Consider the following 24,127-nt stretch of genomic DNA (forward strand, 5'->3'; position numbering starts at 1 on the left):
ACTTTTGCACCTTCAGTTTAGAGCTTGAGCAATAGCTGAGTTTTTTAGCATTCCCCCATAAAAGTTAATTATATGAGAGACCTAGCGCACCTACACTGACATCCAGATGTGTACACGCCCTAGAATACTGCTCAATCAATAAAAAAATGCTTTCAACTTATAATATTAGCTCATAACTAAAAGAGCTATTGATTCAAACTGGGCAATGTTAGAGCACACAAGTGCCACTATTTTTGAGCTCCACTTGTAATCTAGTCCACTATTAACTAAAAGGGAAATTCCTAGGGCCAAACCAGCACATGCTCTGTCACTCACCCACTAAATTGGGGCTCTGGTGATTTTTTGTGTTTTGATTGTTATGTTGCCCCTTTTCTCTGTCTTCCAAAGAATCCAGTTCCTCAACTGAGAAACACACAGTCACATCATCGATTTTCATTGTTTCCTAAAACACAGAATAGTTTATATCTGCATTTACATTTTGGCAGCATGTAGGAGAGCTTTAACATGTAAGAGAACAATAAAGGGACATGGATCTTCCCCTGCTGCTCTGAATTTCCACATTGCTAGTTTCTAATGGTGTGGTCTACGGGGTAGAGTCCTGCAGTGTGGGGCAGCAGCAGTAGCGAAATAAGAGACCTCAGTAGCACAATGGATAGTTAACGGCACAGTCTACTTGATTTTTTATTGTTTAAAAACATAGTATATGCATTTACTAACCATTTCCCAGCTTTGAGCAACCAGCATTGTTATATTAATATACTTTATAACCTTTAAACCTCTAACTTTCTGACTGTTTCTAAGCCTCTGCAAGCCCCCCTTTTATGCCAGTGCATTTTATCAGCGTTTCACAGTTAGACAGTGCTAGTTCATGTGTGTCATATAGATAACATTGTGCTCAGTCCTGTGGAGTTATTAAAGAAGCAGCACTTATTGGCTAAACTGCAAGTTTGTAAATAGCACTTATATAATGGGGCGGTCTGCAGAGGCTTAGATACAAGGTAATCACAGAGATAAAAAGTATATTAATATAAAACTGTTGGTTATGCAAAACTGGGGAATGGGTAATAAAGGGATTATCTATCTTTTTAAACAATAAACATTTCCAGGTACACTGTCCCTTAGAACAGTAGAACAGCATAATCAATAAATGCATAATAAAAGGACAATGCAAATGCACTTAGTTTGAATTTCAAATGAGTAGATTTTTTTCTGACAAATTTATTTTAAAGTTCGTTCTAAGTTAGTTTTATTTTCCCTCCCACTGCATCATGTGACGGCCATCAGCCAATCACAACATGCATATACACATATTCTGTGAATCTTGCCCATGCTCAGCAGGTGCTGGTGCCTCAGAAAGGGTGCACGTTTAGATAATGGAAGTGAAATGGAAAGTTGTTAAAAAATTGTGTGCTCGATCTAAATAATGAAAGTTTAGTTTGACTTGAGGCCCTTTAAAGAGGAAGTAAAGTCAAAATTAAATTGTCAGGATTCAGATAGGGCATGTTATTTTAAACAACTTGCCGATTTACTTCTATTATCAAATTTGCTTTGTTCTTTTGATATCCTTTATTAAAAGTAAAGCTAGGTAGGTTAATAGAAGCTCAGGAGTGTGCATGTGTCTTTAGCAGTCTATGGCATCAGTGTTTGTATCTATGTATAACACTGCTATAAACCATGTTTCAAACAATGATGCCATAGATGTGAACACTCCTGAGCTCACCTTGGATTACTCTTAAACAATGGATACCAAAAAAATTCAGCAAAATTGATAACAGAAGTAAATAGGAAAGTTGTTAAAAATGTCATGCTCTATCCAGTCCCTTTAAGTTTAATTTTGGTATCCCTGTCCCTTTAAAGGGATGCATTTAATGAATTAGACTATTTTCTTATTACACTTTTCTTGCCTAATCCTATGTACTAAACCACCACAAATAGGTTGAACATATAGTAAAAAAGCAACAATACAATCCTAAACTGAAGAGGGCCAGACTGACTGGCAGATATTAACATATCCCACCCTTTATTTGATCAGCAGCTATGATCAGTTCCGGATCAAAAATGCTTTTCTGCTCCGGAGCTGACTTTATAAACTGTAAATACATCAGCAGTGCAAAAATGACACGCTCTAACAAAATACTGCAAGTATGTTTTGTATTACAATGCCCCTTTAAAATACGGAAAACTGTAAAAGGGACAGTAAGCACCATGTCATCACAAGACATTTCTGTTGTCTTGCTATAGAGTAACATATCAGTCAAGTGTAAACATTCAAATAAAAAACAAAATTTATGCTTACCTGATAAATTCCTTTCTCCTGTAGTGTAGTCAGTCCACGGGTCATCCATTACTTATGGGATTATAACTCCTCCCTAACAGGAAGTGCAAGAGGATCACCCAAGCAGAGCTGCTATTTAGCTCCTCCCCTCTACGTCACACCCAGTCATTCGACCGAAACCAAACGAGAAAGGAGAAACTATAGGGTGCAGTGGTGACTGGAGTTTAATTTAAATTTAGACCTGCCGTAAAAACAGGGCGGGCCGTGGACTGACTACACTACAGGAGAAAGGAATTTATCAGGTAAGCATAAATTTTGTTTTCTCCTGTTAAGTGTAGTCAGTCCACGGGTCATCCATTACTTATGGGATACCAATACCAAAGCTAAAAGTACACGGATGACGGGAGGGACAGGCAGGATCTTTACACGGAAGGAACCACTGCCTGAAGAACCTTTCTCCCAAAAACAGCCTCAGAAGAAGCAAAAGTGTCAAATTTGTAAAATTTGGAAAAAGTATGAAGTGAAGACCAAGTTGCAGCCTTGCAAATCTGTGCAACAGAGGCCTCATTCTTAAAGGCCCAAGTGGAAGCCACAGCTCTCGTAGAATGAGCTGTAATTCTTTCAGGAGGCTGCTGTCCAGCAGTCTCATAGGCTAAACGTATTATGCTACGAAGCCAGAAAGAGAGAGAGAGAGGTAGCAGAAGCTTTTTGACCTCTCCTCTGTCCAGAATAAACGACAAACAGGGAAGAAGTTTGGCGAAATTCTTTAGTTGCCTGCAAATAAAATTTCAGGGCACGGACTACGTCTAGATTGTGTAGAAGTCGTTCCTTCTTTGAAGAAGGGTTAGGACACAATGATGGAACAACAATCTCTTGATTGATATTCCTGTTAGTGACTACCTTAGGTAAGAACCCAGGTTTAGTACGCAGAACTACCTTATCTGAATGAAAAATCAGATAAGGAGAATCACAATGTAAGGCCGATAACTCAGAGACTCTTCGAGCCGAGGAAATAGCCATTAAAAACAGAACTTTCCAAGATAACAGTTTGATATCAATGGAATGAAGGGGTTCAAACGGAACACCCTGTAAAACGTTAAGAACTAAGTTTAAGCTCCACGGAGGAGCAACAGACTTAAACATAGGCTTAATCCTGGCCAAAGCCTGACAAAAAGCCTGAACGTCTGGAACTTCTGACAGACGTTTGTGTAAAGGGATGGACAGAGCTGGGATCTGTCCCTTTAAAGAACTTGCAGATAAACCCTTTTCCAAACCTTCTTGTAGAAAAGACAATATCCTAGGAATCCTAACCTTACTCCATGAGTAACTCTTGGATTCGCACCAATGTAAGTATTTACGCCATATGGTAAATTTTCCTGGTAACAGGTTTCCTAGCCTGTATTAAGGTATCAATTACTGACTCCGAAAATCCACGCTTTGATAAAATCAAGCGTTCAATCTCCATGCAGTCAGCCTCAGAGAAATTAGATTTTGATGTTTGAAAGGACCCTGAATTAGAAGGTCCTGTCTCAGTGGCAGAGACCAAGGTGGACAGGATGACATGTCCACTAGATCTGCATACCAGGTCCTGCGTGGCCACGCAGGCGCTATCAGAATCACCGATGCTCTCTCCTGTTTGATCCTGGCAATCAATCGAGGAAGCATCGGGAAGGGTGGAAACACATAAGCTGTGTTGAAGGCCCAAGGTGCTGTCAGAGCATCTATCAGAACCGCTCCCAGGTCCCTGGACCTGGAACCGTAACAAGGAAGCTTGGCGTTCTGGCGAGACGCCATGAGATCCAGATCCGGCTTGCCCCAACGTCGAAGTATTTGGGCAAAGACCTCCGGATGAAGTTCCCACTCCCCCGGATGTCCGCCTCCCAGTTCTCCACACCTGGGATGTGGATTGCTGATAGGTGGCAAGAGTGAGACTCTGCCCAGTGAATTATCTTTGAGACTTCCATCATTGCTAGGGAACTCCTTGTCCCTCCTTGATGGTTTATGTAAGCCACAGTCGTGATGTTGTCCGACTGAAACCTGATGAACCTCAGAGTTGCTAACTGAGGCCAAGCTAGAAGGGCATTGAAAACTGCTCTTAATTCCAGAATGTTTATGGGTAGGAGACTCTCCTCCTGAGTCCATGATCCCTGAGTCTTCAGGGAATTCCAGACAGCGCCCCAACCTAGCAGGCTGGCGTCTGTTGTTACAATCGTCCAATCTGGTCTGCAGAAGGGCATCCCCTTGGACAGATGTGGCCGAGAGAGCCACCATAGAAGAGAATTTCTGGTCTCCTGATCCAGATTCAGCATAGGGGACAAATCTGAGTAATCCCCATTCCACTGACTTAGCATGCACAATTGCAGTGGTCTGAGATGTAGGCGTGCAAAAGGTACTATGTCCATTGCCGCTACCATTAAACCGATTACCTCCATGCATTGAGCCACTGACGGGTGTGGAATGGAATGAAGGACACGGCAAGCATTTAGGAGCTTTGTTAACCTGTCCTCCGTCAGGTAAATTTTCATTTCTAGCGAATCTATAAGAGTCCCTAAGAAGGGAACTCTTGTGAGTGGCAACAGAGAACTTTTTTCTTCGTTCACCTTCCACCCATGTGACCTTAGAAATGCCAGTACTAACTCTGTATGAGACTTGGCAATTTGGAAACTTGACGCTTGTATCAGAATGTCGTCTAGGTACGGAGCTACCGATATTCCTCGCGGTCTTAGTACCGCCAGAAGAGAACCCAGAACCTTTGTGAAGATTCTTGGAGCAGTAGCTAACCCGAAGGGAAGAGCTACAAATTGGTAATGCCTGTCTAAAAAGGCAAACCTTAGGTACCGATAATGATCCTTGTGAATCGGTATGTGAAGGTAGGCATCCTTTAAATCCACTGTGGTCATGTACTGACCCCTTTGGATCATGGGTAAAATTGTCCGAATAGTTTCCATTTTGAACGATGGAACTCTTAGGAATTTGTTTAGGATCTTTAAATCCAAGATTGGTCTGAAGGTTCCTTCTTTCTTGGGAACCACAAACAGATTTGAGTAAAACCCTTGTCCGTGTTCCGACCGCGGAACCGGGTGAATCACTCCCATTAGAAAAAGATCTTGTACACAGCGTAGAAACGCCTCTTTCTTTATCTGGTTTGTTGACAACCTTGAAAGATGAAATCTCCCTTTTGGAGGAGAAGCTTTGAAGTCCAGAAGATATCCCTGAGATATGATCTCTAACGCCCAGGGATCCTGGACATCTCTTGCCCAAGCCTGGGCGAAGAGAGAAAGTCTGCCCCCCACTATATCCGTTTCCGGATTGGGGGCCCTGACTTCATGCTGTCTTAGGGGCAGCAGCAGGTTTTCTGGCCTGCTTGCCCTTGTTCCAGGACTGGTTAGGTTTCCAGCCCTGTCTGTAGCGAGCAACAGTTCCCTCCTGTTTTGGAGCGGAGGAAGTTGATGCTGTTCCTGCCTTGAAGTTACGAAAGGCACGAAAATTAGACTGTCTAGCCCTTGGTTTGGCTTTGTCTTGAGGCAGGGCATGGCCCTTACCTCCAGTAATGTCAGCTATAATTTCTTTCAAACCGGGCCCGAATAATGTCTGCCCCTTGAAAGGTATGTTAAGCAATTTAGATTTAGAAGTCACATCAGCTGACCAGGATTTAAGCCACACCGCTCTGCGCGCCTGAATGGCGAATCCGGAATTCTTAGCCGTAAGTTTAGTTAAATGTACTACGGCGTCAGAAATAAATGAATTAGCTAGCTTAAGGACTCTAAGTTTGTCTGTAATCTCATCCAACGTAGCTGAGCTAATGGTCTCTTCCAGAGACTCAAACCAGAATGCCGCCGCAGCCGTGACAGGCACAATGCATGCAAGGGGTTGTAATATAAAACCTTGTTGAACAAACATTTTCTTAAGGTAACCCTCTAACTTTTTATCCATTGGATCTGAAAAAGCACAGCTATCCTCCACCGGGATAGTGGTACGCTTAGCTAAAGTAGAAACTGCTCCCTCCACCTTAGGGACCGTCTGCCATAAGTCCCGTGTGGTGGCGTCTATTGGAAACATTTTTCTAAATATAGGAGGGGGTGAGAAGGGCACACCGGGTCTATCCCACTCCTTGTTAACAATTTCTGTAAGCCTTTTAGGTATAGGAAAAACGTCAGTACACGTCGGTACCGCGAAATATTTATCCAGCCTACATATTTTCTCTGGGATTGCAACCGTGCTAAAATCATTCAGAGCCGCTAATACCTCCCCTAGTAACACACGGAGGTTCTCAAGCTTAAATTTAAAATTTGAAATGTCTGAATCCAGTTTATTTGGATCAGAACCGTCACCCACAGAATGAAGCTCTCCGTCTTCATGTTCTGCAAACTGTGACGCAATATCAGACATGGCCCTAGTATTATCAGCGCACTCTGTTCTCATCCCAGAGTGGTCGCGTTTACCCCTAAGTTCTGGTAATTTAGATAAAACTTCAGTCATAACATTAGCCATGTCTTGCAAAGTGATTTGTAATGGCCGCCCTGATGTACTTGGCGTCACAATATCACGCACCTCCTGAGCGGGAGATGCAGGTACTGACACGTGAGGAGAGTTAGTCGGCATAACTTTCCCCTCGTTGTCTGGTGAAATATTCTTTACATGTACAGATTGGTTTTTACTTAAAGTAGCATCAATACAATTAGTACACAAATTTCTATTGGGCTCCACATTGGCTTTTGAACATATAGCACAAAGAGATTCCTCTGTGTCAGACATGTTTAAACAAACTAGCAATTAGACTAGCAAGCTTGGAAAATGCTTATCAACTAAATTTTCAAGCAATATAAAAAACGTTACTGTGCCTTTAAGAAGCACACAAAAAAACTGTCACAGTTGAAATAACAAGGAACCGGATTAGTTATAGCAACAAATTTTTACATTAAATGCATTAAATTAGCAAAGGAATGCACCCACTAGCAAATGGATGATTAACCCCTTAATAACAAAACCGGATAACAAATAAAATATATATACGTTTTTGTCACAGTCAAGCACAATCTCACAGGTCTGCTGTGAGTGATTACCTCCCTCAAAACTAGATTTTGGAGACCCCTGAGCTCTGTAGAGACGTCCTGGATCATGCAGGGAGAACAAGGAAGCCTGTGACTGAATTTCTAGTGCGCCATAAAGCGCCAAAATAGGCCCCTCCCACACATAATACAACAGTGGGGAAGCTCAGTAAACTGAAATTTATTCAAAAATAAACGATAGCCATGTGAAATATAAAGCCCATAAAATTTTTCACCAAGTACCTCAGAGAAAAAAACGATTAACATGCCAGTAAACGTTTTAAATATAAATATGTGAAATGTCAATAAAAAGCCTGTTGCTAGTCGCTTTCACTGCAGAAAAGGCTATAATTTATATGCATACAGTATTTTCTTAGTGAAGTGCCATTCCCCAGAAATACTTCAGTGCAAACATACATACATATCAGCCTGATACCAGTTGCTACTACTGCATTTAAGGCTGTACTTACATTACATCGGCATTAGCAGTATTTTCTCAGTCAATTCCATTCCTTAGAAAATAATATACTGCAACATACCTCTTTGCAGGTGAACCCTGCCTGCTGTCCCCTGTTCTGAAGTTACCGCGCTCCTCAGAATGGCCGAGAACAGCAAATGGATCTTAGTTACGTCCGCTAAGATCATACACAACTCAGGTAGATTCTTCTTCTAATGCTGCCTGAGAAAAAACAACACACTCCGGTGCTGTTTAAAATAACAAACTTTTGATTGAAGAAATAAAAACTAAGTTTAACAACCACAGTCCTCTCACACGTCCTATCTATTAGTTAGGTGCAAGAGAATGACTGGGTGTGACGTAGAGGGGAGGAGCTATATAGCAGCTCTGCTTGGGTGATCCTCTTGCACTTCCTGTTAGGGAGGAGTTATAATCCCATAAGTAATGGATGACCCGTGGACTGACTACACTTAACAGGAGAAATGAACACTTTGTTAGTTGCAATTGTTTTTCTATAGCCAAACTCCACCACTATGAATGAAGGCAATTAGAATTTGTTATTGGAGTAGATAAGGCTAGCTGTTCTTATTTTGTTAGCAAAAACGGTTTTGTTTTGCAGTTTGTTATTTGAGAAGTTCTGCAGGGGCCAGTTGACGACAGCCTGGCATGTAGCAGTGTGCATTTGTAATTCTGAGACTGAGAAAACGCACACATTTCAGAGTTCAATTACATTAAAAGGGAGCAAAATAAATAATAAAAGTATACTGCAAAAAATTTTTAATACACAAAATTATAACATTTTATATCAAACATCAATGTGTTTACTGTCCCTTTAAATGAAAGAGAAATCTGTAAAAAACCTGTTACAAACTTATTGCTGAAAGCTGTAAAAACCCAGTTTACAAATCATTAAAAAAATGACTACAAGATTATGACTTTCTTCTTTAAAATAATTATCAATAGAATATATTTATTAGATATTTAAACATGAAACTCAAACATTTTCTTTCATAATTCAGATAGAACAGTGTTTTTCAACTTCAGTCCTCAATGATCACATTTGCTTCATTCTCTTGGTATCCTTTAATGAAGGAGCAGCAGTGCTGAACACATCGGTAAGCCAATTACAAGAAGCATATACAGTATGTGCAGCCTTCAATCAGCAGCTAGCTCTAAGCTCCTGAGCCTACCTAGAAATACTTTTCAACAAAGGATACCAAGAGAACAAATCAAATGGTATACTCTATTTGAATCAGAAAACAAAATTTTTGGATTTCTGGTCCCTTTAAGTAAATTAGAACTGCCTCTCTGTTGAGATGCAGACATTTTTCACATTATACTAATTAATGGCACAATAGGGGTTTCAAAGCGAATAAGTTATATGAAATGATCCTTTGTTGTGCTTTCATACAGTTACTGTACATTCATCTAACCTGGCTACAAATTAGCAAAATGCAACGCCGCCCCCTGCTGACTCGCGGCCATTCGGCCACCAGCAGGGAGGTGTCAATCAACCCGATCGCCATATCTGAAGACTCGCCAGAAACACGGCCCTTCAAGCTCCGTTCGGAGCTTGATAAATATGGGCCTATGACTGCAGGTTCTCACAAGAGAACCCACAGTCCGTATTTATCAAGCAGGGGTCATCATACTGCTGCTTCCCTAACTCTTTTCCACCTCTTCACTGACCGGGGAGATTGACAGCTCCTGCCCGCGTGTGATTGGCTGTGTGTGGGAAGGGGGCAGCATTGCACACAAGCACAAAATAGCTCTCGTGTGCATTGTTAAATTCTGCCAGCGGAATTCTGTCCGCCAGAGGCGAGATGCGGCGGATAGAGGCACATATGTACACCCCTGTCCACCGTAGCTTGATAAATCGAGCCCATTGTGTAAATTGAAGATAAGGGATTATACAAATATATGAGCTGCAAATAAAACATTTTTAAAAAAATTACCTCATTATCTACATAAACTGTATCGTTAGTATTTGAGGCATCATCAGTGACAGAATCCGCTACACTTTCATCCATGGTGATGCTGAAAGATACAAATGAGATGGGATTACGGAACCTTTAACCCAGTTATATACAGAAATATCCATAGACAGTTTGCATTTTATTCAAGCCTAAAATTATGGTTGAAGCGACATAAATGTGCACTATTACTTGCATATAACTATGGGGCTGGTCACAATCATTTAGAAAAGGTTATCAGATGATTTATCTCCAAAAATCCCCCTAAGCTTTAATAGTGAATTTGTAGAAACATTGTTAAACTTTTCTAAAGGATCGTAATCGGCCCCTAAGTTTAACCCCTCTGTAGATGTTAAAGGAACAGTAAATACAGTAGACTGGCATAAACAACAAATGCATGATAAAAAGACAATGCAATAGCACTGCGTCTGAACTTTAAATGAGAAGATTTTTATTCTGCAAAACTCTAAATTTATGTCTATTTCCACTCCTCCTGTATCATGTGACAGCAATCAGCCAATCACAAATGCATATACGTATATTCTGTCAAGTCTTGCACATGCTCAGCAGGAACTGGTGTCTCAAAAAGTGTAAATATAAAAAGAATATGGAAATGTGTTTAAAACTGCTGCTCTATATGAATCACTAAAGTTTAATTTTGACTTGAGTGTCCCTTTAAAGTTTGGTTCCAGGCTGGTACTTGACCCCTATAAAAACACATCATATATTAAAGTCAAACAGCAGACTATGTTATAGAGGATGCAGCGAAGCGGGCCCTTATAAACATATGTGGTGGGACTGTGTGGGGGTTAAGGAAATTTGCCAATCTTTGTCGCGCCTTATCAGCACACTCTTGGAGGAAAATATTCAACTTACAATCTCCCAAGCTCTTTTGCATGAACATATAGGGAGGTTCAATTAAGCTATTAACAACTTTATCAGAATACTGTGCACAATGACTAGAACATGTATAGCTTAATATTGGAAAAATGGGGTAACTCTTTTTTTCTCTGGGGTATCTTTTGCTCCCTCTCTCCCCTATCTTTTGCTCTCTCTCTCCCCTATCTTTTGCTCTCTCTCTCTCCCCTATCTTTTGCTCTCTCTCTCTCCCCTATCTTTTGCTCTCTCTCTCCCCCCTATCTTTTGCTCTCTCTCTCTCCGCTATCTTTTGCTCTCTCTCTCTCCCCTATCTTTTGCTCTCTCTCTCTCCCCTATCTTTTGCTCTCTCTCTCCACCCTATCTTTTGCTCTCTCTCTCTCCCCTATCTTTTGCTCTCTCTCTCCCCCCTATCTTTTGCTCTCTCTCTCTTCGCTATCTTTTGCTCTTTCTCTCTCCCCTATCTTTTGCTCTCTCTCCCCTATCTTTTGCTCGCTCGCTCTCTCTCCCCTATCTTTTGCTCGCTCTCTCTCCCCTATCTTTTGCTCTCTCTCTGTCCCCTATCTTTTGCTCGCTCTCTCTCCCCTATCTTTTGCTCGCTCTCTCTCCCCTATCTTTTGCTCTCTCTCTCTCCCCTATCTTTTGCTCTCTCTCTCTCCCCTATCTTTTGCTCTCTCTCTCTCCCCTATCTTTTGCTCTCTCTCTCTCCCCTATCTTTTGCTCTCTCTCTCTCCCCTATCTTTTGCTCTCTCTCTCTCCCCTATCTTTTGCTCTCTCTCTCTCCCCTATCTTTTGCTCTCTCTCTCTTTCCCCTATCTTTTGCTCTCTCTCTCTCCCCTATCTTTTGCTCTCTCTCTCTCCCCTATCTTTTGCTCTCTCTCTCTCCCCTATCTTTTGCTCTCTCTCTCTCTCCCCTATCTTTTGCTCTCTCTCTCTCCCCTATCTTTTGCTCTCTCTCTCTCTCCCCTATATTTTGTTCTCTCTCTCTCTCCCCTATCTTTTGCTCTCTCTCCCCTATCTTTTGCTCTCTCTCTCTCTCTCCCCTATCTTTTGCTCCCTCTCTCTCCCCTATATTTTGTTCTCTCTCTCCCCTATCTTTTGCTCTCTCTCTCTCCCCTATCTTTTGCTCTCTCTCTCTCCCCTATCTTTTGCTCTCTCTCTCTCCCTTATCTTTTGCTCTCTCTCCCTTATCTTTTGCTCTCTCTCTCTCCCCTATCTTTTGCTCTATCCCCCCTCAATTTGCACTCTCTCCTCCCTCTCTTTTGCTCTCTCTACCCCTTTCCTTTGACTCCCTCTCTCTTTTGCTCTCCCCCCTCTCTTTTGCTCTCCCTCTCTCCCTTCTCTTTTGCTCTCCCCCTCTCTTTTGCTCTACCTCTCCCCCCTCTCTTTTGCTCTCCCTCCCCCCTCTCTTTCGCTCTCTCTCTCCCCTCTCTTTTGCTCTCTCTCTCCACTCTCTTTTGCTCTATCTCTCCCCTCTCTTTTGCTCTCTCTCTCCCCTCTCTTTTGCTCTCTCTCTCCCCTCTCTTTTGCTCTCTCTCCCCCTATCTTTTGTGTTCTCTCCCCTCTCTTTTGCTTTCTCTCTTTTGCTCTCTCTCTCCCTCTCTTTTGCGCTCTCTCTCCCCCTCTGTTTTCTTCTCTCCCCCCTCTCTTTTGCTCTCTCTCCCCCCTCTCTTTTGCTCTCTCTCCCCCCTCTCTTTTGCTCTCTCTCCCCCCTCTCTTTTGCTCTCTCTCCCCCTCTCTTTTGCTCACTCTCCCACTCTCTTTTGCTCACTCTCCCCTTCTCTTTTGCTCTCCCTCCCCACTCTCATTTGCTCTCTCCCCCATCTAATTTGCTCTCTCTCTCCCCTCTCATTTGCTCTCTCTCTCCCCTCTCATTTGCTCTCTCTCTCCCCTCTCATTTGCTCTCTCTCTCCCCTCTCATTTGCTCTCTCTCTCCCCTCTCATTTGCTCTCTCTCTCCCCTCTAATTTGCTCTCTCTCTCCCCTCTCTTTTGCTTTCTCTACCCCCCTCTCTTATGCTCTCTCTCTCCCCCCATCTTTTTTGCTCTCCCTCCTCTCTTTTGCTCTGACTCTCCGCCCTCTCTTTTGCTCTCTTTCTCCCCTCCCTTTTGCTCACTCTCTTTTGCTCACTCTCCCCTTCTCTTTTGCTCTCCCTCCCCACTCTCATTTGCTCTCTCCCCCATCTAATTTGCTCTCTCTCTCCCCTCTCATTTGCTCTCTCTCTCCCCTCTCATTTGCTCTCTCTCTCCCCTCTCATTTGCTCTCTCTCTCCCCTCTCATTTGCTCTCTCTCTCCCCTCTCATTTGCTCTCTCTCTCCCCTCTCATTTGCTCTCTCTCTCCCCTCTCATTTGCTCTCTCTCTCCCCTCTCATTTGCTCTCTCTCTCCCCTCTCATTTGCTCTCTCTCTCCCCTCTCTTTTGCTTTCTCTACCCCCCTCTCTTATGCTCTCTCTCTCCCCCCATCTCTTTTGCTCTCCCTCCTCTCTTTTGCTCTGACTCTCCGCCCTCTCTTTTGCTCTCTTTCTCCCCTCCCTTTTGCTCTCTCTCCTCTCTTTTGCTCTCTCTCCCCCCTCTCTTTTGCTCTCTCTCTCTCCCCTTTCATTTGCTCTCTCTCCCCTCTCTTTTGCTCTCTCTCCCTTCATTTGCTCTCTCTCCCCTCATCTGCTCTCTCCCCCCTCTCTTTTGCTCTCTCTCCCCCCTCTCGTTTGCTCTCTCTCCCCTCTATTTTGCTCTGTCTCCAGCTCTCATTTGCTCTCTCTCCCCTCTCTTTTGCTTTTGCTCTCCCTCTCTTTTGCTCTCTCTCCCCTCTTTTGCTCTCCCCCCCCCATTTTGCTCTCTTCCCCTCTCTTTTCATTTCTCCCCCTTCTCTTTTGCTCTCTCTCACCCTTCTCTATCTCCCCCCTCTTTTGCTCTCTTTCACCCCTCTTGTGCGCTCTGATGCAGACAGCCACGGCTGCTTCCGTCTGGCCCAGCCCAGTCACGCCCCGGCTCTGCCCCCACACGCCCCAGCTCTGCCCCCGTAATGCACGGTCGCCCCCGCCTACTTCACACCCGGTCGTCCACGCCAGGTCAGTTTGCCCACACCTCCACTAGCAGAAGCTCGTTACAGACGGTGACACAAACAGTGTCACCGTCTGTAATGATCAGGCATCTGGCCTTATATGGAGGCGGAGCAAAGATCACGCTCCAGCTCCATATGCGGCAGATGCCTGAAGCTTCAGAGGCTCCAGCTCTCAGCTGTTATGTTATATGGAGCTCCTGAAGCTGTCTGTTGCCGCGAGGTGGCTGCGCGCACATCCAACATTCCTTTGAGGATGCGTGCGCAACTGGCAACGTATATTACAAACACAATTATAGTATAGATTCCCCAGTTTTCCATAACCAACACTGTTATATTAATACACTTTATAACATTTAAACCTCTAAATGTCTGCCTGTTTCTAAGCCACTACAGAGAGCCTCTTATCACATGCTTTTTTATTTGCTTTTCACAACAGGAGACTGCTAGTTCATATGGGCCATATAGATAACATTGTATTCACACACGTGGAGTTATTTAAGAGTTAGCATTAAATGCCTGAAATGCAAGTCCATAGATAATAAATAAAAAAGTCATGTGATCAGGGGGCTGTCAGAAGATGCTTAGATACAAGGTAATCATAGAGGTAATAAGTACCGTTTATTAATATAACTGTGTTGGTTATGCAAAACTGGGGAATGGGTAATACAGGGATTATCTTTAAAAACAATAACAAATCTGGTGTAGACTGTCCCTTTAATACACTTTTTACCTCTGTGATTACCTTATATCTAAGCCTCTGCAGACTGCCCCCTTATTTCAGTTCTTTTGACAGACTTGTATTTTAGTACTGACTCATAAATTATTCCACAGGACTGAGCACAATGTTATTTATATGACACACAAACTAGCAATAACTGTGAAAAATTGTCAAAATGAGATAAGAGATGACTTTCAAGGGCTTAAAAATTTGCATATGAGCCTGCCTAGGTTTAGCTTTCAAGAAAGAATACTAAGAGAACAAAGCAAATTTGATGATAAAAGTAAGTTGGAAAGATGTTTAAAATTGCATACCCTATCTGAATCATGAAAGTTTGATTTTGACAAGACTGTTCCTTTAATTATAACCCACTGTGTAGTGCCTTTTAATACATCAAAGAAACAGACAGTTTAATATCCTTTTAATGTGTTCCCAATGATCCATATAAATTGCTGGAGTGTATACAATTGTTAACAAATAGCTCCATTACCTTTGTTTTGTTATTTGAAATAGTGGCTTTTATTTTATATATCCCCACCTATACTGACTATTTCAATAGTTAAGCACTGGTTATAGAAAATATATGTAAACAAGAAGGTACAGAACACATTATACTCCCAGTGACGGGTGGGACAAAGTGAAAAAATGCTAATTCCCATTGTTTTCTCACTGTTTATAAAGAGATAAGGAGTAACTATAGATACACTAATGAGGTCTGCTCTCCAAGCAAACATAGCCCATTTAATTAGGTTGCAATTAAATTAGCACACACACCTATTTCATATAAAAAATATACCCAAAAGTACAATTTCCGATATATTTTATACTCTGCAGCTGGTATAACAAGCCATTGTAAACAAATTAAGGGGAAACCAATTTTACACTTCACTACCCCCTTAATTTTGCATGTCCTTTTAAATCATTAACTAACCAACGCCTAGATTACAAGGTTTGCGCTTTAGAGGGTGCCAAACGAACGCAGCAAAAGTTGCGTTATTTCCCCCCTCAAAGAGCTTCCATTACAAGTTTTTGAAAAGCTGTCTTGTGCGTGCGATATGGTGGCTATAAGCTCCATACCGCACAAAATCCAAGGGCTGAGAATACGTGCTTGTGCACGCTTTCCCCATAGACATCAATGGGGAGAGAGTGCTAGAAAAAAAACTAGCATATGAAGCGCGGAATGGCAATCGCCGTAACGCAACCCCATTGATGTCTATGGGAGAAAAAATGTTACGTTTAAACCTAACACCCTAACATAAATCTCTAAACACCCCTAATCTCCCACCCCCGACACTGAAATAAAGTTATTATCCCCTAATCTGCCGCTTCCAATATCGTCGCCACTAATAAAAGTTATTAACCCCTATTCCGCCACGCCCTGACATCGCCGCCACTATAATAAAGTTATTAACCCCTATTCCCCCGCACACCAACATCACTGTTACTATAATAAAGATATTAACCCCGACATCACCGCCACTAATGAAAGTTATTTACCCCTAAACATCTGGCCTCCTACATCACCGCCACTAAATAAACCTGTTAACCCCTAAACTGCCAGTCTCCCACATCGCAAAAAAACTAAATTAAACTATTAACCCCTAAACCTAACAACCCCCTAACTTTAATTTAAAATTACAATATCCCTATCTTAAAATAAATAAAAAAATACCTGTGAAATTAAAAAAAAATAAGTTTAAACTAACAATTAACCTAACATAACTATTATACTAAAATTAAAATAACTACAAATTAAATAAACTATATTACACATTAAAAAAAACTAACACTACTAAAAAAAATTAAATCTAAAATTATAAAAAATAAAAAATACTAAATTACAAAAAATAACAAACACTAAATTACAAAAATAACAAACAAAATTATCCAAAATAAAAACAATTACATCTAATCTAATAGCCCTACAAAAATAAAAAAGCCCCCCAAAATAAAAAAAAAACCTATCCTACAATAAATTACCAATAGCCCTTAAAAGGGCCTTTTGTAGGGCATTGCCCTAAAGAAATCAGATCTTTTCCCTGTAAAAAAAAATACAAAGACCCCCCCAACAGTAAAAACCACCACCCAACCAACCCACCAAGATAATAAACCTAAGCTACCCATTGCCCTGAAAATGGCATTTGTATGGGCATTGCCGTTAAAAGGGCATTTAGCTCTTTTGCATTGCCCTTAAAAGGGCATTTAGTTCTTTTAAAAAAGCCCAAACTTTCATCTAAAAAAAAAAACACCCAAAAAAAGTAAAAAAAAAAAAAAACACTAACCCCCGACGATCCACTTACAGTTTCTGAAGTCCGGACATCCAGGCGGCGAGAAGTCTTCATCCAGGTGGCGAGGTCTTCATTAATCCAGGCGGCGTCTTCTATCTTCATCCCAGCGGCGCAGGTCCATCCTTCAAGACATCCGGCTTTGATTTGAATAGCCAGTAGAATATCAGTAGCTCTCATCCTATTGGCTGATTTAAACAGCCAATAGGATTTCAGTAGCTCTCATCCTATTGGCTAATTTGAATTTCAAAAATCAAATCAGCCAATATGAATGCAAGGGACGCCATTTTGAAAAAGGCTCCCTTGCATTGAAGATTCAATGTACGGCGGCGACCGTATGAAGAGGACGCCCCACGCCGGATGTCTTGAAGGATGGACCCACTCCGTGCCGCTGGGATGAAGATAGAAGATGCCGCCTGGATGAAGATAGAAGATGCCGCCTGGATGGATGGATGGAGACCTCGCCGCCTGGATGAAGACTTCTCGCTGCCTGGATGTCCGGAGTTCAGAAACTGTAAGTGGATCGTCAGGGGTAAGTGTTACGGGTGTTTACGGGTAATGCAAAAGAGCTAAATGCCCTTTTAAGGGCAATGCCCATACAAATGCCCTTTTCAGGGCAATGGGTAGCTTAAGTTTTTGCTAGAGTTAGTTTTTTATTTTGGGGGGTTGGTTGGGTGGTGGGTTTTACTGTTGGGGGGGTCTTTGTATTGTTTTACAGGGAAAATAGCTGATTTCTTTAGGGCAATGCCATACAAAGGGCCCTTTTAAGGGCTATTGGTAGTTTATTGTAGGCAAGGGTTTTTATTTTATTTTTTTTTTGGGGGGGGGGCTTTTTTATTTTTATAGGGCTATTAGATTAGGTGTAATTGTTTTTATTTTGGATAATTTTGTTTGTTATTTTTCGTAATTTTAGATTTACATTTTTTTAGTAGTGTTAGTTTTTTTTAATGTGTAATTTAGTTTATTTAATTGGTAGTTATTTTATTTTAGTATAATAGCTATGTTTGGTAAATTGTTAGTTTAAACTTAGTTTTTTTTAATTTCACAGGTAAGTTTTTATTTATTTTAAGATAGGGATATTGTAATTTTAATTTAAAGTTAGGGGGTTGTTAGGTTTAAGGGTTAATAGTTGAATTTAGTTTTTTGCGATGTTGGGGGCTGGCAGTTTAGGGGTTATTAGGTTTATTTAGTGTCTGTGATTTGGGAGGCCAGAGGTTTAGGGGTTAATAACTTTATTTAGTGGCGGCGATGTCAGGGAGCGGCAGAATAAGGGTTAATATCTTTATTATAGTGTCGGCGATGTTGGGGTGCAGGGAAATAGGGGTTAATAACTTTATTATAGTGGTGGCGATGTCAGGGAGTGACGGAATAGGGGTTAATAACTTTTATTAGTGGCGGCGATGTCAGGAGCGGCAGATTAGGGGTTAATAACTTTATTATAGTGTTTGTGATACGGGAGGGTGGCGGAATAGGGGTTAATAGGTAGTTTATGGGTGTTAGTGTACTTTGTAATATTTAAGTTATGAGTTTTGTGTAACAGTTTTTTTGCGCAAAACTCATAACTACTGGTCTCAGATTGTGGAACGGATCGTGTCGGTATAGGCTGGAACGCAAGCATTTTAGCCTCACCGCAACCTGTAATACCGGTGCTATGGAAATCCCACGCAAAAACGTAATTTATTTGAGTGCGGGATTGACGTTGCGATACAGGCTAAAATGCTTGCGGTACAGCTATACCGACACGACTCGTAATGGCTGCGTTACGGTTTTTACGCTGAAATTGACATTTTTTTCAGCATTAAAACCGCAACGCAAAACTCGTAATCTAGGTGCAAGTTGGCAAGTGCATAAATAATCTAGATACAATTAAAAAAAATGGCAAAATGAACTAAGCTAATACCAGTTGCACATACATTTTTAAACCATAAATAAAAGGAAAAGGAAAAATAATACATGTACTTTAAGCTTAATTAAACAGTTATTGTGAGATCTGATTTTGTGTATATGTCACTATTTTAACTGATAGTGAAACTAATACGACATTTCTCTTTGTGAGGGATGAGTTGCAGGCCGGCTGGTAAGGAAAACTCCTACAGCTCTAATGGTTGAAAGGGACATGCACATTCTTTTAAAAGTAACATTAAAATATTCTCTTTTACATGAAACAAAGAAAAAAAGAAGAGATTTCAGTACCATTTTAATCTCATAATCTCACTTATTTATACTCATTATCTGAGCACATATTCACTTACTCATACTCAACACCACAATCTCTCACTCTTTACTGACTCTCAAACTCACATCCATGCATTCAGTCAGACCCTCACCCACTCACATTCATCACTCACTCAAATGCACACACACTCATTCTCATGTTAAAAGGACATTCAAGTCAAAATTAAACTTTCATGATTCAGATATATCATGATTAACCAACTTTCCAAATTACTTTTATCATCAAATTTGCTTTGTTCTCTTGATATTCTTTGTTGAAAGTTAAACCTAGGTAAGCTCAGTCATAAACTGATTTCTAACCCCTTGAAGGCCGCTTCTTATCTCAGTGCATTTTGACAGTTTTTCATAGTTAGACACTGCTAGTTCATGTGTGTCATATATATAACATTGTGCTCAGTGAGTCAGCACTGATTGGATAAAATGCAAGTCTTTTTTTTAAAAAGAACTGAGATAAGGGGTCAGTCTGCAGAGGCTTAAATACAAGGCAATCACAGAGGTAAAGAGTGTATTAATATAACAGTGTTGTTTATGCAAAACTGGGGAATTGGTAATAAAGGGATTTTATTAAAGGATTACTTTCTGTTATAATTTTTAAGCTAAACAACTAACATATTAAAGTTAATAAACATTAATTAAAACCTACTGACCTATATTTTCTCCAAAACGAAGTTTCATAACGTTCTAAAAGTTATATCTTTTATTCGCCGATGATGTCACGTTATCCTGCCCACTATTTTCAGCACTGAGTGTTCAAAATACTTAAACCAATAACTTTGTGTTTAAAGCGCCATTTTGAAACCTAGGTATTGTAAACGGATTGGTACAGAGCAAAGGATACCCATGGAGTGGGTTTGGAAAACAATTAAATTTGCAGACAAGATTTCTGATATACGGTAGAGATATGTTAATGAAATGCTATTGATAAAAAGCGTATTTGGGGTAGTTAGTTAGTAACAGGCATAGAAAATATTTACTTATAGTGGCCCTTTAAAGGATCACTCAATGCAGTAGGATTACATAATTAACAAGTACATAATAAAAAGACCATGATTTAACATCTACTCTGAATTTTCAAATAAGCAGTAGATTATTTTTCTGACAAATTTATTTTTTCTCCCCCTGCATCATGTTACAGAAATCAGCCAATCACAGACTAGTATATGTATACTCTGTGAGATTGTGCACATGCTCAGTAGGATCTTGTTCCCTAGAAAGTGAGAATATAAAAAGACTGTGCAAAAATTGATAATAGAAGTAAATTAGAAAGTGTCTTAAAAATGCATGATCTATCAGAATCATACAAGTTTGTTTTGACTTGAGTGTCCCTTTAAGTAAACTGTCCCTTTAATACACTCACGCAAACATTTATCTGACATACATGTATGTTCCTATAACTTATTTTATTATCTGCTAGAGCTGCAACAACTAATCGTCATAATCGATAATAATCAATTATGAAAATAGTTGTCAATGAATCTCATAATCGATTAGTTGGTTTGCAATTAGTTGGTTTGCAATTAGTTGGTCTGTGCACAGCACCAGCTGCTTCACTGTGATGAGCTCCTGCACTTGGTATTGTGTTTTACGGTTATGCCCTTAGCCTAAAGGACGTCTACAGAAGTTTACTTTTTCAGGACAGTATAAGTTTACAACTACCCCAGGCTTATGTGCAACCCAGATATAATAGTCATCATTTGGATTGTTTATATTAAATCAGGTGATTTGGGACTATGCTTTGCATGATATAGTGCCGAGCTTGTTATTTACACCCAGCCCCTAGATTGATTGAGTTATTTTAATTGATGTGCACTATTATCTGTTTGCACAATTATTAGCAGATTGCTTGCTATTGCTGATTATATGTACTGTAAAAATAAATGTGTAAGGCTTTGTCCTGTTATTAATATATATTCCTTAACGCTTTTTAATTATTTTTTTTTATAAATTGTGATAATATGTACAGATTCAACCTTTATAAGAATATATCTGTTATTTTTAGAGCGGACTATATATTTTCCCCTAACCTTTATAGCTGGTTATTTACCATTGCATATAGATATTCAAGATATTTTTTTTGTTAGAATGAAGTCCAGGTTTACTTTATTGAGAGGCCCCTTGCCAAGGTGGAAAACACTTTGCATTGGTGAAGAGCTAATACAGATAAATATCCCACTTTGGCGAAATTCGCAAAACCCTACTTATGCATCTCAAGCACCTCAACACCATCTGAGTGCCTCTTCTCTGCTGCAGGAAACATAGCTGCAAACAGAGAACCAGGAACATGTCGAGATTTTTGCATTTCAATGCAAAGTTTATGAAAGAGTGAATAACAGAATGTCAAAAACAATGATCGTCTATCTGTTTCTAGTTCTAACTCTTTTCAAGCAGTTTGAGGTTTTGTTTTACTTAATTATAAAACTGTGCTCTGCTGCTTAAAACAGTTGTGTTAATGTAAAGCTTTAGTCTGAAGTTTATATTTGTAACACTCAGTATGTGGATTTTATTTAAAATGTAGGAAACTATTATTGATTCTTTTTTTTATCTGATTAGTCGATTAATTGAAAAAAATAATCGGATGATTAATCGATTATGAAAATAATCGTTAGTTACAGCCTATTTTGCTCTCTACATCTCTTTTAACCAACTACCCTCATCTTCTTTGGTCTATATTATTTGCTGATTAAAAAGAAAATCTTTTCTTCCCATCTATGCATTTCTATTTAGTTTTTCCTTCTAGTTTTATGCAACTTACACTACATCTGACCTTCATATCCTCCCTTCACCTGCCTCTGCCCTTTTCTGTCTGTTTACTTTCTTCCCTCCCTTGTTTTCTGGTCCCCAGAACATCTCTGTAGCCCCCTGATCACTTTTCTGTAACCTTCACTTTAAACTCAGCTTCCTTTCTCCTACTGCAGTGCTGTTGCTTTCACAATGGGCATCTTTCCCATTAACCATAATGCACTGCATTTGCCCTTATGACTGTTGATAACTTTTACCCCAAACCCTTCTATTTAAACTATTTAAACTCAACATCAAATTCATCTCTTCTTGTTCACTGCTGCTTAGCAATTTACCAGTTTATTAGTTTATAAAGACTTGAAGTGTTCTGCAGCAGTTTTATTTCTGTTAAATAATGGACATTATGTCTAACAATTATTTTTAAATGAACTGTCAACAGGTCGTGATCGTCCTGTTACATTACACGCTAGAGAATTCCTTCTAACGTCTCTGCTGCTCTCAGCTAAGTCCGTGACACACTGCAAGCGATGCGGCACGGGGCGATGCAGCTGCTTCGCTCCGCGTCGCTTCTGAAGTTCAAATATTTCATCTCTGAGCGCTTAGCTACGCGACCTGACGCAGCAGAGTGCTCAGAGATGAAAAGGCAAGACACACTGAGCGCGCACAGCTGCATCTACACGCTGCGCGTCGCTCTGCTTGCAGTGTGTCACAGCCTTTAAGTCCGTGACACACTGCAAGCGATGCGGCACGGGGCGATGCAGCTGCTTCGCTCCGCGTCGCTTCTGAAGTTCAAATATTTCATCTCTGAGCGCTTAGCTACGCGACCTGACGCAGCAGAGTGCTCAGAGATGAAAAGGCAAGACACACTGAGCGCGCACAGCTGCATCTACACGCTGCGCGTCGCTCTGCTTGCAGTGTGTCACAGCCTTTATACGTATACCTGCAATATCGTGCGCAAATGTATCACCTTCATTTCCATATGAATAACTTATGCCCTTTTAACTGCTATCTTTCAGAATTTCATCTGACATCCAGCCCCTGCTCAGTAATCGCACTTACATATTTATTGTCATCTGTTACCTCCAGCATTTGGATCTCACGTCTGCACTTTTCACAACTACATTTCTTATGCATTTTCCAGCTAGTGTGTCCTACAGTCCTGTAAGTATGTCTGTTACCCCCTCCCACCTGGCTTGAGCTCTACATTCTCCCTCCTCCTCTCCCACCTGCATCTGGGCATTCTGCCCTCACCCCCTCCCCATGCCAGCATTCCATTGTTTGCTGCTCATGATATTAAGAGCAACCCACTCATCATTACCTCTGCAAAATGCCTTATGTATCTCCCATAGTTGCCAACATTTCAAAAAAAATTCCAGGGACACTTTGCAGCAGAGCAAGCAAGCGGGTTACTGGAGTATTGACGACCTACTGTTCAACTGCTCCGCCCCCTCAGTTCTGCAATCAAAACACACCCATTTGAAAGTAATAGTATAATTTAGACTTATCCATAGTTTAATATACCGATTACAGGACCAAGCTCTTACACCTACCCAGTCTCTGGAACACATTGTGGGCATATGGTTATTTGTACAACACAGCATCAAAATTAGAAAGACAAATAATATGTGAACCCATTCAATAATAATAACAATATTCCATTAGGAATGAATTATATTTAAATAATACACTCTATCTAATTATCATCTATCTATCTGTATATATATATATATATATATATATATATATATATATATATGTGTGTATGTGTGTGTATATATATATATATATATATATATATATATATATATATATATATATATATATATATATATATATATATATATATATATATATATACAAAAACAACAAATGTTGTGCAAAAGAGATTTTCAGGGACATTTCAGGGACAAAAAAAAATCCAGGGACATACAACAAAATCCAGGGACTGTCCCTGGAAATCAGGGACTGTTGGCAACTATGGTATCTCCCCATGTGCATGTCTATATATCAACACCCCACAACATTCCCTACCGGATCTATTATTTCTGCAGCTCATCACCACATCAAGGAATCTCCGGATCTCTGACACCAAGAGGAGGGACCTGCAAGAAAGGTGGTGTGTGGCATGAATTTCTGGGATGGCTTGTTTCTATGCCAGGGCATAGTAGCAATGAGAGCAATGCCATAGGGGATTCTAGGAATTGTAGTCCAGACTGCTAGTTTGCCTTTCAAAAGGAGTATAGCTGCAGACTCAGACTGGAGCTCTACTCTAGACAGGAAACATGTGACCTCCACTCAAAGGTTTTTTTTTTAAATCAACTTTAATGTAACAAAACCTATAGACAATCATTCTGAAAACTAAACATTTTGCAGCTTTCTTGTTCTTAATGTTCACTCACAGTGGTTTATGCTGATTGTCATTTATAAGGTAACCACTGTTAATGAACATTAAAGGGACAGT

General features: G+C 40.5%; 1 protein-coding gene across 1 annotated transcript in view; it reads right to left on the reverse strand.

The window, feature by feature from the left end:
- Positions 1-23,903, reverse strand: part of LOC128652650 (zinc finger protein 239-like) — an 88,783-nt gene extending 64,880 nt beyond the window's left edge. The window contains exons 1-3 of the mRNA XM_053705584.1: positions 23,698-23,903; positions 9,736-9,817; positions 316-442 (exon numbers count right to left, since the gene is read on the reverse strand). Of these exons, the coding sequence (XP_053561559.1) occupies positions 316-442; positions 9,736-9,810 (202 nt within the window). The 5' untranslated portion in view covers positions 9,811-9,817; positions 23,698-23,903. The remainder of the gene's footprint in view (positions 1-315; positions 443-9,735; positions 9,818-23,697) is intronic.
- Positions 23,904-24,127: the final 224 nt, after the last annotated feature.

Source organism: Bombina bombina, chromosome 1 (genome assembly GCF_027579735.1).
Source record: "Bombina bombina isolate aBomBom1 chromosome 1, aBomBom1.pri, whole genome shotgun sequence".
Taxonomy (NCBI): domain Eukaryota; kingdom Metazoa; phylum Chordata; class Amphibia; order Anura; family Bombinatoridae; genus Bombina; species Bombina bombina.